General features: G+C 34.6%; 1 protein-coding gene across 2 annotated transcripts in view; it reads left to right on the forward strand.

Moving 5' to 3' along the window:
* The first annotated feature begins 935 nt into the window (after positions 1-935).
* Positions 936-16994, forward strand: part of LOC125658092 (LIM and senescent cell antigen-like-containing domain protein 1) — a 66239-nt gene continuing 50180 nt past the window's right edge. The window contains exon 1 of one of the 2 annotated variants that reach the window (XM_048889205.2): positions 936-1109. In XM_048889205.2, coding sequence (XP_048745162.1) covers positions 1099-1109 — 11 coding nt within the window. In that variant the 5' untranslated portion in view covers positions 936-1098. Of the gene's footprint in view, positions 6067-16994 lie in introns of both variants that reach the window. The other variant, XM_048889204.2, reaches the window with a different exon arrangement.

The following is a 16994-nucleotide window of genomic DNA, read 5'->3' on the forward strand; positions in this document are numbered from 1 at the left end:
ATAAAACAAATTTCCCAATTTCAATCAAATATCGCTATTTTTCCCAAACTTGAAGGCCCTGGCCCCTGGATTCAAGGGGTAAAAAATCCCTTCACTGGTAGCTTGTACAGAGTGTTCAAAGCCACGAATCATTTATTCAAAAACGAAATTAACTGAACGCCTAAACTATGTTTATTACTTGTAGTATGTCAAAGCATGTAAGTAATTATAAAGAACTATTCGGTGGAAGAATAGGACTTCCACAAGAATATGTACATGTACAAAGTCACTCAAACCAAGTGCAAGGGTAGTCTTTAGCCTAATAAACATTGTATGAACTATATACTATACAATGCTTTTTGTCAAATGTATTGTGTATGTGGTTGAATATTGTGTTTTGGGTAGAAGTAGCTGACACATTGATTACAAACAAATGACAATGTTTATGAATAATAAACTATTTATCATAATCTGTACCACCTTTAAAAATGCGTACGGTTTCTGCTCCATATATGATGTCTGACAATTTTAATATGCTAAGACATCTATTGTAAATGTATATCAAAACTCAATCACATACTGTGCATATTGTCAATTAAACATTGTGCTCTGAACCAATTTTTTATCCATTAAACAACTTTAACTATCAAATTTTCATTGAAGGCACATATCTATTTGAAAAAAAAAAATATATTGAAAAAATAAATAAAAAGCCTACCTACCGACCCTTTTTTGAAATCGGAGGCGACCTGAAACAAACATATTATTTTTTTTGGCCTTATTTATTCCTTATCTATACTGTATAATTTACATTTGTATTATTTATTCCTTATCCATACTGTGTATTTTACATTTGTATTATTTATCTATACTGTATAATTTACATTTGTATTACAAATTGTTTCTGTTTGTATAAATGCACTCCAACAACACCGAATCCCCCAATGTTGCGTTGAACCGAGTCACTTCCCCCCCATCAGGAACCTCAATTCCGGGAGAACATTTTTGTTGCCTTATTTGCAACCGGAAGTGACGAATCTCCCGCCATGATGGAAAAGTGAATGTGGAACTCCCTTCAGCTGTAGTTCAAGTGTCATTGACCGTAAACAGACTGTCTATATGACGGGAAGGTTGGTATCTAATGTTAGAATTAAACAGGGATAATGTTTGTATTATTCTGCATTTTGTAACCACCGTTTCAGTGGAATATTGTTGGAGAATGGAGGGGGGTCAGCATCCAAGTCGGATGCAGTTGTTGTGGGATTTCGATGGTAATACAACGAGAAACCTTTGGGGAAAATTAAAATGTAGTCGCTTAAAACCGATTTCAAACACTACCTTATACCGGATTTAAGTCGTATTTATGTGTAAATGCGGCATGTTTATAAGTGGACGTCAATAATTCACTCAATACTAGTACCGTGAGTACGACTGCCTGTTATAATGTATTATTCATACACATGATACATGTAACTCGTGATGCAAGAAATTATGAAATGTATTTACCCATTATGGTTAAGGATTTAATTGTGTATTTTTATTAATGCTTCAACTTTCAGTTTAATTATACCTAACCCAGTGCCATGTTAAATTCACTTTACACTGTGACTCAGTCTCATGTCATGCTTATGTAAATATAAACACGGAAAATGATTAGTAATTCTGCCATGGAAAACTATCTTGTGCTGGCCATGCACAGCTCCACTTGATTACATTCCTTGGTGTGAACTTATAGTAAACATGGGTAGACACTAGCAGTGGACAGTTTGCTGAAGTTGTGCTACCAAACAATATTCATCAAGCTTGCCCTGCAGGGCCACCAAAGATTATATACCATATCATCTGGAAACAAAATTAGATAGATCGATATATGTGACTTCACAAATCCTAATTTGTTAGCGGAAAGGGTAAAGGTTTGAAAACAATACTCTAAATCTGTTGTATGTTTGATCCATATTATTTTAGCATGTATCAGCAAAGCATTTGAAATAATGGTGTCAAAACGTTGCATTCATACTATGCATTGACATAAATTTATTGGAAGGAAACGTGGAAACACTTTGTGAATGTTTTGCCTCCGTCATTGAAGAAAGCAAAATCGTCATTAAAAACATAGAAGCTTAACAATTTTGTGAAACAATAAAATGCGAGAGAAAATGACAGAGACAGAAATGGTATAATTATTATAGAATCATAAAATTTTCTAATAGTCTATTCATGCTCATAAAAGAAGTGGGACCCATGAAGTGTGCCTTAGAAGATAATGCAACGCCCGCTTGATAGAGCTGAAAATGTTTTTGCCAGTCAGAATATTCATACCCTGCTTTGTTTTACATTTAGTGTACATTGATCTAGACTTAATTGTTTTTTAACCCGATTCTGTATTGGATGCCAACTTCATCTTGATATCACAGGACGTCTTAATACTAGTATGTATCAATATCCACCCCATGAGCTAAATATCCTCGAGTGCCCAGTAGTCGTGCGCTTAAGAAAGTATTCGTTTCAAGAAATAGTAAAATGAAATATTAGCTAATCTCACATGATATTTTAACTTACCATGTTAAAATCTTACTTTCTCTTTATTCAAAATATTCCAAAGCGGTTTATCAATTTTATTGTTGAGGCACAAAACAAGTGAAGTTCAACGTTGGCCATATTTGTTTAGGACCAGTAGTCGTGCACCCGGATGTAGCAGTAAAATGAGGCTAAGGAAACACATTTTATTGTTCGGTAACCTTTTTACCGCATTCCTTTTATGCATTTGCACTTCCATACAGTGAATAGAAAGAAAATATTACATTAAATCAAATAAATCCCATAGTGCCCTTCTGCATGTGAACATTTCCTTTCCACGTGAATAGTTTGGATGGTGACACTAGGCATATACTTATTCGCTGCCTTACAGACACTAATGCACACATCCTTGCATGACAACCAGATAGACATTGATAAGTCAACTAGGACTGTATTGTCTCAACTTAACATTTGATTTTTTTTCTTTGAAGTCTAAAAACATTAAAAGAGATAACTTGTATGGCTATGCACTAATTCCCGACATTTTGAGCAACATTCCAAATGCATAAGGACTACCAACTTTTCAATAAACGAACAAATAAAATGTTTGTCCTTATAAACCAATCGAAATACACGACAACCTTCACATTGGATTATGCTAATTAGCCATGTGCTTGGTACGACCACCGGTTGCGGTTCAGCATGATTAACACGTGCTTTCACAGTCAGGGAAAAAAGCATTAACAAAATGGCGGGTATTTTGGGTGTATAATTGTATTATTATCAGTCCTTCCTGTTTGCTTCCCATATTTCACTCATTGTTAAAATATGGATGCTCTCTTTAATTATCTTCAAAAATCAGCTCCTCATGACGTAATATTTAGGCATGGGTCCCAACAATGACAACAAACAAAATGGCACACGACTACTGGGCACGCACGACTTTAGGACCTTCAGCCATACAATATTACAGACATATAAATTTTAAAAATATTATCAGTAATACTCCTGCCACCAAAATTACCCAATATTTAATATGATGGGCAAAATACAATATGTATTTCTTCGAAAAGGGTACTCAATATATGGGGTAGCTAGCATCTGGCCCTTGTGCCGAAACATTGTAAGTTGACAGGGTTTGACACTAAAGGCACGTCCGACCGACCGAGTCTACTAAATGATAGGTCCGGTCGGTTAAAATGGTGATTTACTAATCCGACTGGTTGTGTTTAAAAAATAAACAAATTTAAGAAACTTTACTTTAAATCATAAGATATTTCATTCTTTAAAAAAAACTAAAGAGTTTGTGTGCAGTTTTGAACTGCATGATGACATAATCTATATTTTTAGTTCTAATAAGTCGCGGTCGGAAGAGATGTTCTACGACATCTACACTGTACACAATATTAATGTGTGTAAAGTTATGTTTTGGTTAAATAAAATTATTGAATTCATTTTCATAAAAAAACAACAACAAACAGTTCATTTGAATTGAAGATAAGAAAGTGTTTATCAAATTAATGAATTACGTCGTAAACAGCAATTTTTCGGTGTTTACATATGTGCGGGAATGTCTATATGCAAATACGAATTCTCGTCCTCAAGGAAAGCAAAAGATGTCCCAAGAAAGAGAAAAAAGGAAAACGTTGGGAAGAAACAAAGCAGAGCTTATGAAATAGAAATTTTTAAAAAACATATTGAGGTCATTTTATTCTAAATGGATTAAAGAATTTCCGTGCCAGTAAGAATTTAAAGAAACTGAAAATATGTTTGAAAGTAAAAGCATCAAATTGAATGACGAGACTAAAGATTTTTTTGAGACAATTAAATGCATTTTAGTTCAAACTTAACATTTGTCATTTAAATTAAGTATTTAGATATGGAGAATTATCAGATTTTTTGGTCAGAGCTAGTGATGGGCAATCGGACCTAATACCACAATCGATTATCGTCAATAATAGGACACGTAATCGATTAATAATCGATTATAATCGGAATTGGCATTTAAGTGTTTTCCCCTCAAATTAGATGTAACAGAATCATTAAATGTATGGAAACAACATTTGAATTCTTCTTTGTTTCATTTATTCACTGGTAGTGGTATATAAATCAGAATTCCAATATATCAAGTAATGGAATTTATCTATAATCTCAATGTATCAAAGATATCAGAGATAGGCTCCTTTATTTGACTGTTGAATGTCATTGTTGTTACCATCCTTCATATCTCCCGTTATTTTCTTTGCTTATTTTTGATTGGGTTTGACATACAGAAAATAAAATTTGAACAAAGTTGAAGTGATTTCCGGATTTTATTTGGTCAACGATGTCGGCGACTTTTATTTTGTAATCGATTAGTAGCATCATAGGTCTCTGAACGACCGACAATCGATCATCGGTGACAATCGTTTCATCACTAGTCAGAGCTAGTAGATGTAAGGTCAGGTCTAGCAAAAATCAATTGATTCCGAAGTAGCCAGATTGGTCTAGTGCTTAAAAAAAGTTAATGTCAAACCCTGATTGAAATGTAGTCTGACATTGAATATATGGCTTGTTAGAAAGTAACATGTAATTGTGTTTCACCGAGTTTCGTTGATGAAGTGCCATGCACTTTTTTTCTTTAAATACTGGCTTCTTGGAGGTGTTGAATGCTCAAATGGTTTGTATAAAAGAACTGTAGAAAGTCCCTTATTTCTTGGATGAATTCCACCAGTGAATATCAGTGGTCATTTGTATGCAGTCTCTTGGCGTAAGCATTTGCCATTTGTGATTTTATAATGGCATTTGTAACAGGGCTGATCCAGTTGAGCACAATCTTCTGGACAATTAGGTCTCTTGGCAGAAAGCTTCACGTTTGATTTTGTTGTTATTTGGTAAAACAGTGGTGATTCAAGTTTTACCTTTGTTCGTAAACATAGATCATACTCTGAAACTATTCCAGCAGATTGTTACAGTTGTCAGATGTCTTTCATTTATTCCAGTGAATCACTGATCACATAGTTGGGGTCTGAGGTGGTTTTTTTGTTTTTACTTGCTGTTAACTACTTTAATATCTTTGTAGATGAAGTAGTAGATGGATTTCTCTTTTACTGAAAAAGGCTCCCACAATTTCAATGTCAATTTTTCATCCAAAATAGAATGATCGTAAGCCAGAGAATTTTCAATTAAACTGTAAACAATTTTACCCAGTGCTTTTAAAGTTCAGTTATAAGCCTGAACTGTAAATAAGTTTGCTGACATAATACACAGGCAAATTTTAATGGCTACTGAAATTAGAATGCCAGGCGTGAATTACAGGAAATGAACTTAACATGTAGCGGACATTCCTGTCCCATTGCTAACTTCAACAAGTTCCCTGCTGAGCTTGTGATCACTTCACAACATGGGCTCTCTACAGTCTGGTGTGTCTTTGGATTCAGCTTCAATTAGCGTATGAAAAAGTCTTTGGTTTAAGGAACAAGCTCCGTGTATGTCATTTTTAATGGTGGTAGGCCAAGTTTAATAGTGAATATTTTTAGTGATTAACATGATGGAGGCAAGTGTGAAGGAAATCCTAGAAGACATGGGTGGGTAAGTTCATTTAGGTCAACATTGTGACTTGGGTACTGATTTGATAGTATGATCAAATAACAAAGTTGATATTTCTTTTATAGCTGTCTACTTTTTATATGATCATGAAAATTGTGCAATGTAATTAAAACACAAGGCATTGTAGTATATAATACTAAATGGAAGGATTATTTTAGTCATCAATAAAGAAAGATAACTCTGTGTAGCATGTTACAGGAAATGCTTGTGTGTAGTGTTTCTTACAATCCGGAAATCAGATAAATTGAGGATGCAAGGCTTGCATGAGGGCAAAGATTATGTTGTTATATTATCAAAATATTCTCTATATTACTATATATCAAGGATTTTATTGGCTGATATATATGCATATGCAATCAAAATGCATGAAAATAGTCATGACAATCATGCAGATAGCTAATTGATTTAATCAGTTTGGTATATTGCTTCATTCAAGAGATTCAGTACATGCAATTGAATATTTTTATGCCCCCCATCAAAAGAGAGGGGGCATATTGTTTTTGCATCTGTCGGTCTGCAGAACAAGTTAGTCTTGTCTGCTCAATATCTAAAGAATCCTTTACTTGACATTTACCAAACTTATACAGTGGTTGCCCATAAAGTAGATGAGCCCTAGCTGGCCTACTGATTTTCAGATCACAAGGTCAATGGTCAAACTGGACACAGTTAGGGGTAAGATATTATTTGCTCTATCTTGAGATTGCTTTGCTTGACAGACATCATACTTGGTACATTGGTTTCTTCTAAGAAGTAGATGTCCTCAATTTATTTTGAGGTCTTAAAGTAGTGATTTTCCGACATTTTTCATAAGGGGTTTGGACCTTTTTGATTGGGGAAAAATCTTTGACATTTTATGGGGAAAATCAATAGCATTTGTAATTAACCTTAATTAATGTGTAAAATACAATATATAAGTGATTTAAACATGATGTGATCTATATCTGCAACTTCTTTTCTTTATCTTAGCACTTTGAAGTTATCAGTTATTTTCTTTAAATTTTCATATGCTAGGTCTTTTTTAAAGTGAAACATGCACATGAAAGAGTCAGTGTTTTTTTTTTTCCAGTTAGCATGTTTCTTTTCTTTGTCACAATGTTTGACATTTGAAAAAATCTCATTTCTGCAATAGCTGTGGAAGATGGAATAATCATGGCTAGATTGTAATGGTGAAACCAGTGCTCCCAATGGACCAAAATTCCCTTTCGCCACTTTTTCGGGGAGCGGCGCTGCGCAAATAACCTCATGCTTTACAATTATTTCCATCATATTATTTTATTCATTACACTGATTTTATCATTTTGAATCAGTTACATGCACATTACTTAATCATATCCAGCTACCATACCTAAACACTTCTTTCTGAATTATTAAGAAGTTGATTTGTTTTTTGATAAATTCTATTATGGAAATCAAAAATCAGATAATAAATCATATAAATATAAACTTCATGATGCTACACCCCTCAGTGAAAACATTGTGTACATTGCCCGAAATGCAGGTGTCACAAAACATCAAGCCCAATTTAGAGTTGTATCTCAACCATTCCCTATTAAATTTCCGTTTTGGTATAGAAGATTTTGCAATTTGGACAGAATAAGATGTTTGAACAGATGGGGTTGACTGTAAAGCCAAACATAGATATTTTTTGAATTCTAGACTGATTAGGGTCAGAAGATACGAGTTTAGTGTCAAAATAGAATGGGGTGCATAGTCTTATGAGATTAGCTTTTTTATACTGTTGCGCACCGAACTTCAAAGAAAATTATTTATTAAAATTGCTATGTCCATATCAATGGTGACCGACCACAATGTTTATGAAATATTCGAACTAAAATCAAACCAATCAAAATCTTGTAATCAACGAGCTTGGCCGCAAAAACAAACAATTGATGTATATGTACATTATACACAATGAAACGGCCAATTTAATTACCGGTCGGTTCTGTGGTTAAGAATTGACATTAATGTGAAGATGATAAGACGATAATGAATAAGACTTTAAATGTTAAACAATTGACCACAGCAGGTTACACAGCTGTCCGATGTACTTCATTACATAATCGCCGACTTTTTTTTGCAACCATACCTTACCTGAGGCTATTATCTGGCCTTCGTGACCAGCTCTGTGTGCAATGCAGCGACACAAGATTTCCGGTCGCACGTGTGGACTGAATAAACAGATTTTGACTGCATAAACAAACAGGCGATAATGTGTCACTGACAAAGGAAAACACGAGACAGATTTTAAAATACAATTTACTGCAAAAAGGGATTTTCGCCACTTTTAATTTTTTCCCCGCCATTTTTGAAAAAATCGCCATTGGCGAAAATGGCGAAGCCCAGCTCAAGCACTGGGTGAAACACAAGAGAAAAACACTCCTCCAGAACATCATCCTGATAAAACTAGGTAGTATTTTGAAACCTTGTGGTTGACTTTTTCTTGTGGACACAAACAAATCACCTGTTTCATTATTAAGTGAAGAGTCTGAATGACTGAAAATCACAGCTATGTCATATGCAAGGTGAAGATAACGAACAGTGATCAATCTCATAACTCCTATATACAAAATAGATAGTTGGGCAAACACAGCCCCCTGGACACACCAGAGGTGGGATCAGGTGCCTAGGAGGAGTAAACATCCCCTGTTGACCGGTCACACCCGCCGTGAGCCCTATATCCTGATCAGGTAAACAGAGCTATCCGCAGTCAAAATCAGTGTGCCAAGAATGGCTTAACAATCAGTATGAAACACGTCAGACGGCATTTTACCCAATGCGAGGTTGTACTGACGAATTAGATCGTTATAGCGACCATAGAACTTGTGAAATGCTGACTTCAATCGAGACTGTTGAAACCCCTGTACCATCAACTTGTTTGTCAGTAGCTTACCTCGATTTCAAAACTGACTATACGCAGAACAAGCTCTTGCGTATCGAATCAGTTGAGATATATAAACACCATATGCAGGTGATAACGGAATATTGCTACATAAATATGGGAAGTTGATGATGGAGAAGCTGAAATCATCCCGTTTGTCATACAATTGAGTTGTCAGTTTGCCGTTAATGTCTGCTTTCAATAAAATATCTAAGTATGAAGCAGAAGTGGATGACTCTTGTGTCCTTTATTCAATGAAGAATTCAATTTACAGTGATTTTTTTGGGGCCAAAATGCCACCGATATTCGGCTGTTTCCCCTCACTAAAATTAGCTGTTTTTTTTCCAATTATATATATATGTTTTTCCCAATTTTAAATCTAGAGAAATTAGGCCATTTAAAAAAAGGGTTACCGTATATTGCTGACAAAGAGTAAATACGTTTTTTTCTTCAATTTTATTCTCCAAACCACTGCACATGCAAAAGGTTTTGTAAAGAATATGTAAAACAATATAGGCATCCATATAAGCAGATATGCAGCGAAGTATATAGAATCCAGATACACATTAAGCCATATTGTTGACAATTTAGTTTGACCACCATTATATGCAGGGTCAGGCTAATAACAGGAAGTGGCCAACAGTATAGGGTTTTACTAAAATCCGAAAAATACAAACAGGAGAGACATTCTGGAAACTTGATTATTAGTATAGTATATACAAGATTATGGGTACAAATGCTGGTGAATTAATAATTTAATATTTTCTTTATGAGATTAGACAATAAGTATTTCTTAGAAAAAGTAAATGATATCTATAGGCCTACAAGGTGTAACTTCCAATACATATTTAATGTTAAATAATGATTTCTTTAATGATTTTAAATCAGCTATGCAAATGGGGGGGGGGGGGGGGGGGGGTTACATTGGGGAAAATCGATAGTTTTTGAAGAGGGGAAAGGGCCTGTATTGGGAAATCACTATAAGTTGCTTAACACTGACTGTGACAGTTACCAAAATCCAGTCTTGGTATAGTGGTCACAAGGTCAAGGGTCATTATTTTGGACTGTAGATCAAATCTTCTCTAGAGAACCCTTTGCTTGACAGTTTCCAAACCTGATATGGTGGTTGCCTCTAGAGATTACTAGATGACCCCTATTGATTTTCAAGTTCAAGATTCAAACTGGATACACTAAGATATTGTCCACTCAATATCTTGAGAACCTTTTACTTGACAGACATCAAACTTGGTACACTAGTTCTACCTAAGGCCAAAAAAATAAATATATGTTGGTTTCCACTTTCATCTCAAAATTTTTAAGGGTCGGTAGATAGGTAGTTTTTCGTTTTTTTTTTTATTTTACAGGTTGATTATTTTTTAATGATTCAGTATTCTACTATGCATAAAATACAGTGATTATCTAGTAATCAAATAAAAGTTTATATGTCAAATCAAAACAGTTCTTCCACTGTATTGTAAACGAAAACTGTTTCTGTGGTGTGGAAGTATGTGCATAATAAATAACTTAATAAGTCAATAAATATACCCTTGTTGTAGTGTTGACATTTGCAAAATCTGTGAGAATGGAAAAAAATGTGTTGGGGTCGGTCGGGAAAGTGGAAACCATCATATTTTTTTTTTTTGGCCTAAGGAGTAGATTACACTTATTGATTTTGAGGTCATACTGTTCTGGACATGAAATACTGATTTAAAAAAACTTGGTACTAATGGTTGCCTCTAGAAAGTAGATGAGCCCTTTTGATTTTGAGGTCACAAGGTCAAGGACTAAACAGGACATTGTAAGATATTGTGGTCAATATCTTGAGAACCAAATTACTTGACTGACATCAGACTTAGTTCACTGCTTTCTCCTAAGAAGTAGATCTTTCCATTTTTGATATTGAGGCATCAAACTGGACATATTAAGATATTGTCTGCTTAATATCTTGAGAACCCTGAGCTTGATCAAGATCTAACTTGGTAGTTGGTACATCATAAGTTGAAGATAACTGGTACTGATTTTGAAGTCAAAAGGTCATTGGACAAACTACTCTGGACATAAGATATTGTCTACTCAGTATCTTAAAGGGACTAGTTCACATTTTTGGGGAGAAAATATTTTTCATTTTTTATGTTAAACATTTCAATATAACTCATTTAAAGTTGACAACCAATATTTAGACCTTCCTAATGCAAGGATAAGGGCAATATATTGGCTGACTATAGCTGTAGTTCTATGAAGTCTGGTCTTTGTGCAGAGAAACGTGAAAGTTGTATTGGTTGTCCCTACCTTTATGTGAAATATCACAGTGATTCCGAAGGTCCGTCGGACATTGGCAAATGTCCAGTAATTTTTGTTTTGGTCCGATCAGTTGTTGGCTGGACCAAGTGTCCGATAATTATACCCCCCGTAAACGAAGTTTGGGGGAGTATACTGTAATCACTTTGTCCGTCTGTCCGTAGACGCAATTTGTCCAAAGTTTATTTCTAATACCGCTGGACATATTTCATTCAAACTTTATTCAGATCTTCTATATATTATGCAGTTGTGCATCTCCTATTTTCATTGAAATATTTTAACAGTTATAGAAGTTACGCACATTTTCTTTTCATTTTGGGGGTTGCGCACTTTGTCCAGAATTTAATTGTAATACCGTTGAACAGATTTGATTCAAACTTTATTCTCATCTTATATATATAATGTAGTTGTGTATCTTCTATTTTCATTGAAATATTTTTTAACAGTTATGGAAGTTACGGACATTTTCTGGTTTGGTTGTACTTGTAGTAATAGACACAATTTGTCCAGAGTTTATTTCTAATACCGTTTTACGCTCATAAGTCAATCAGGAATCGAAGTGGAAAGAAGTTCAACAATGAAGTTCAACTACATTTCTTCTCTGTGTGTTGAATACTTATTTGTCAGATAGTATTTATAATCTCAACTATCCCTGGCAATGGGATTCATAGTAAACTGCCTTTATTGCAGCTACTTAGAGTTGTTATACCAGTGGAAAAGATTACAATAATACCAATACTTGAGCTAATGTCATTTATTTACTGACAAAATCAATGACAAAGTAAAGTTGGCATAACATAATGATCTTTAACAAAGTGAATATAAACTAAAGACTAGAAGAGTTGACCAGGGATTTGCAATCATACAGCCTAAAATGTGCCAAATAGTATTCATTGTTTATATTAAGCATATTTTTAATATTTCTTGTACTGCTGTACTGTAGAATATACACTTCTGCATTCACATTGATTGCCCTGTAGATAATGTGAAAATATCCAATGTGCTTGCATTAAATATTTCCCATCATCTTATATGCCCCGCGGGGGGTATTGGTCCCATTAGGACAGTTCTAGTTTTTCCCCCAATGAAATACATGATTATATAAATTTTCAATTTTTAGCAGCATGTCGGAAAAATTTTTCTGTTCTTTATTCATTGCAAACAGAAAACATGTTTACGTTTAACTCAAATATTTATAAAAATTGCAATCATCTTCAATTCCCACGAGAGGGTGATAATACAATTGAGCAATATCCCGTGAAACTACAGACGTCTTTGAAGCGTTTGAATTAGGTAATAAATACAGGGGTCGAAATTAACTTTTTCTACCACAGGCTAATTTTAGCTTGTGGGTAAAAAATCCACAGGCCAAAATGAAAACCTACAAGCTAAAATAAAAATAATGAAGCAGTGCTCTTTTTTTCATGTTTTTTTTTTTAATCAATTACATGTATTTTCCCCATCATTATTCATTACTGAGCCTTGTGGGTCAACAGGCATCGTTTGGACAAGACACTAACTTACGTAAGTCATGTTTAGGTCTCTTGATTATCGCACCTCTAATCCACAACCTGTTTACCGCAGGTCCAATTTCATGCCACATTAGAGTTGTCACTAGTGATTTTTCAAAGCGCATCCGGGACTCATGGTTTTATAAGCAGCACGATCATGAGCCCCATGGACTTTTTTAATAATCGTCTATGCACTCGTGCCATCACTACAACCCAACCTCAATATGACAATAAATTAATTTAGATAGGACATTATCATGATTCTGATAAAAATAACTACCGGAAGACATGGTAAAACATAGACTCCGACTTTTTTTTCTTCTTAGATAAATGAATAACAAAAACCTCATACTTAGAATTCAATTTAATCACACCTATAGGTGAACAGGACTCGTGGCACATGTATTTTTCATCATAATGCGATGTCCGACCTCTAAAGCATTTGTTTGCCTCCGAGTTTCTTAAAACTCGTAAAAGAAAAATCCGGATAGAAACGGTTGTTGAAATTGATCGTTCATGTAAGCGTTTGTATGATTCAGAGTGCAAGTTTAAGAAAAGCGAATGGCGCATTGCCGTATTAAACAGATACGATACGATCATAGTTTGTAAATCACCACTCGCTAAAATTTTCGAGTGCCCACTATTTTTACTCGCTATTTTTCAAATGTACTCGCATTTTACGAGTATTTCTCGCTAATTTCGAGCCCTGTAAATAACACGTAAGTAAAGCATTTAGTAAACTATACTCTGATCAAGAAGTACTTGAACAACAAGGGCACGTTTGATTGAACAATTTGCATTTGAGTTATGCGAATTGCTTGAGTTTTTAAAAAAAAGTGTATTTCATAACACTGGTGTTGAACACGGGTTGGAAAAGTTTACTCCACTGACGAATCTGAAGTGAAATTATTGGGCTAATAAAGTACGTCTTCGATGCCATTCTGGGCCAGAAAGTTCCAATTTACATGAAATTTCAAGCTTCCTGATAGTGTAAATTCAAGTTTGTCAAAACCATGGCCCCCAAGGGTAGGTTGCATGGGGCCACGATAGGGGATTAATTTGCCTATAAAATTTTGGTCTGGTAAAATATGATTTGGTCCAGTAATATCTCAACCATTACTGGACCAAATGTCCAGTAAGTTCCAGAAGACCTTGGGAAGCACTGATATCAGTTTATAAGTACTCTTTGAAGGACTCTGACCACGACATCTATGAAGTGTGCAAACAGTATAGATATAATACTCACTTACACTGACCATGACATCAGCTATCAAGCGTGCGAACAGAATAGATATAATACTCACTTGCACTGACCACAACATCAATCAAGCGTGCAAACAGTATAGATATAGTATAGTACTCAATTACACTGACCACAACATCAGTCAAGCATGCAAACAGTATAGATATAGTATAGTACTCAATTACACTGACCACAACATCAATCAATATGTGCAAACAGTATAGATATACTATAGTACTCACTTACAGTGACCACGACATCAATCAAGCATGCAAACAGTATAGATATACAGTGAAACTTCTCCAAACCGGCCCCTCAGAAAACCGGTTCTCCCTAAATATTGGCCGATTTTCAAAGTCCCGGCAGAAATCTTAACATTTCCTTACAAAGAAAGTCTTACAAAACCGGACATCGGCCACTTTTTAAAGTACATTTGTTAACAAACATGTGTAATTTACCCTTAACATACTGGCCACTTTTTGAAGACAAGAAAATTTTGGTCAGAGGTTGATCTGATCGTTAACGAATCAATAACCCTTGACTTGTGAAGATGAGGTTGATCAAGATTGTCCAGGTGTGCAAATTGACTGACCAACTGGCCAGGTGGGAAATTATCAACAGGAGGTGTGAAAAACACTAGTGGCCTCTTTAATTTCTATTGTTTACCTGTGCTGTCAAGGGTGTTAATTGACACTTAGCTAATCCAAGAGAGCCTTCCAAATTCTGTACAAAATGTAAAAAAAACCAGTTAAGAACAGATTGAATGAATACAGTATCAAACACCACCTTGTTTCACCATACTATCCTATAGGGATATAAGTGGTAGTTAATAAAGAACAAACCCATGACTGTTAATGATAATTATTAAAAGATAGATTAATTTTCTTGGTTTCTATAGACTTAAAATTCCAAAGAAATATTCAAATTACAATTTCATATTTACTACTGTACTTTTAAAAACGTCAAAACAAAATTTTTAATGACATAAGCGATGAATGTAAACAGAGTTTTTATAGGTAAGAGGAATTCCAATAATAGGCCTCTGGTTTTTTTTTATGTATCCTGTTATAGATTTTTAGTTTAGAATTAGATAATTTCATTGAGAATATTTCTTGTAATTCATAATTACCTTTAGGTACAAGCGGACTAATTTAATCTCCACCGATAATTGATCATAGATCACCAGATCAAAGTGAACAGTACCTACTTTGTGAATATTGAGATAAAACGTCTATAATTGCTAAATTCTCGGTATACCGGCCATCCCTCTAAACCGGCCGTTTTTTCCAGTCCGAGAGCCGGCCAGTTTAGAGAAGTTTCACTGTACTATAGTACTCACTAACACTGATCACGATATCAATCAAGCATGCAAACAGTATAGATATAGTATAGTACTCAATTACACTGACCACGACATCAATCAAGCATACAAACAGTATAGATATACTACAGTACTCACTAACACTGACCACGATATCAATCAAGTGTGCAAACAGTATAGATATAGTATAGTACTCAATTACACTGACCATGACATCAATCAAGCGTGCAAACAGTATAGTACTCACTTACACTGACCACGACATCAATCAAGCATGCAAACAGAATAGATATATACTACAGTCTACTCCGGATATAATGAAATTCAGGGGACCAACCTGAATTGTTCATTATATCCAAAGTTCAATATAACCACAGGGCTCAACATTAACTTTTTTTCCTACTTGTCCATTCAGACAAGTAGAGGTGTGCGGTATTACCAGTATTTTTCTGGTAGCGGTATGTACCGCGGTACACGAGGCGAAATACCAGTATATTCAAGTGTGATAACTGAACAAAAATATAAAATTGAAACAAGAAAAAATAATTAAAGAAATTTGTGTACCCAGTGAAAATAAATTCCACAGCCCCCCCCCCCCCCCCCCCCCCCCCATCTCTTATTAGTTATTTTGATATTCGTTCCAGTCAGTAGTCCAGTCACAGTCGATTCTAGTCACTGTTATATTGTATGTACAATATATGCTTACTTTTATGTTTGGATTAGACTTTTGTTCTGTTCACTAGTAGCTGGTTTCAAAATAGATTTAAATAAGATATTATTTTCCTTATTATTTATATTTGAATAAATTAAATACAATTTACAATTAATAAACTAATAACTGTTCATTATATACAATAAATTAAAAGATTAAATCTGCGGTATACCGTGGTATGTACCTCGGTATTTTGCAAATACCATGGTATACCGTGGTACCTTTATTTTCTGCAGTACCCAACTCTACGGACAAGGGAGAAAGATATTTACTTGTCCGAACTTCAACTTCACTTGTCCGAAAAAAATTCAAAAAAGATCTAATATTGTCAACTTGAAAACTGTATTTAATTTACTTAAGATATAGTCCATTTTTATACCTGCTTGATTGATTTTTTGTTATCTTATTCTCTTGATAAAAACAACAAACGCATAAAACAAAATTTTATCTAGACTTCCTGACTTGAATCAATGACTTCATAAGATCCATGGATGATTGAAAGTAGTATGCAATAATTAAGTGAACACCGATTCCGATCGAGTGTGACTCAGCTAGTTTACATAGCGATTGATATCGGGATCGAAGTTCATTTTCCATGCATTACTTCCGACTCTGTACTGGCGATAAACTTTTCACCAAATTGTTTGGAGACTTCTTTACATAAAAAAGCACTTTTCCAATCAGACAAGTGCCTATCAATATTCACTTGTCTGAAATGTTTTCCCACTGGTTCCAGACAAGCGGACAAATGTTAATGTTGACCCCTGATATTTTCCAATGCTGAACTACACAAATATTGCTACTGGGGGATTTATTTTAACTTCAATATAACAGATAGTTCAATATAACCGACTTCAATATAAGTGGAGTGGACTGTATAGTACTCACTTACACTGACCACAACATCAATCAAGTGTGCAAACAGTATAGATATAATACTCACTTAC

The sequence above is a fragment of the Ostrea edulis genome, chromosome 9, assembly GCF_947568905.1.
Source record: "Ostrea edulis chromosome 9, xbOstEdul1.1, whole genome shotgun sequence".
NCBI lineage: Eukaryota > Metazoa > Mollusca > Bivalvia > Ostreida > Ostreidae > Ostrea > Ostrea edulis.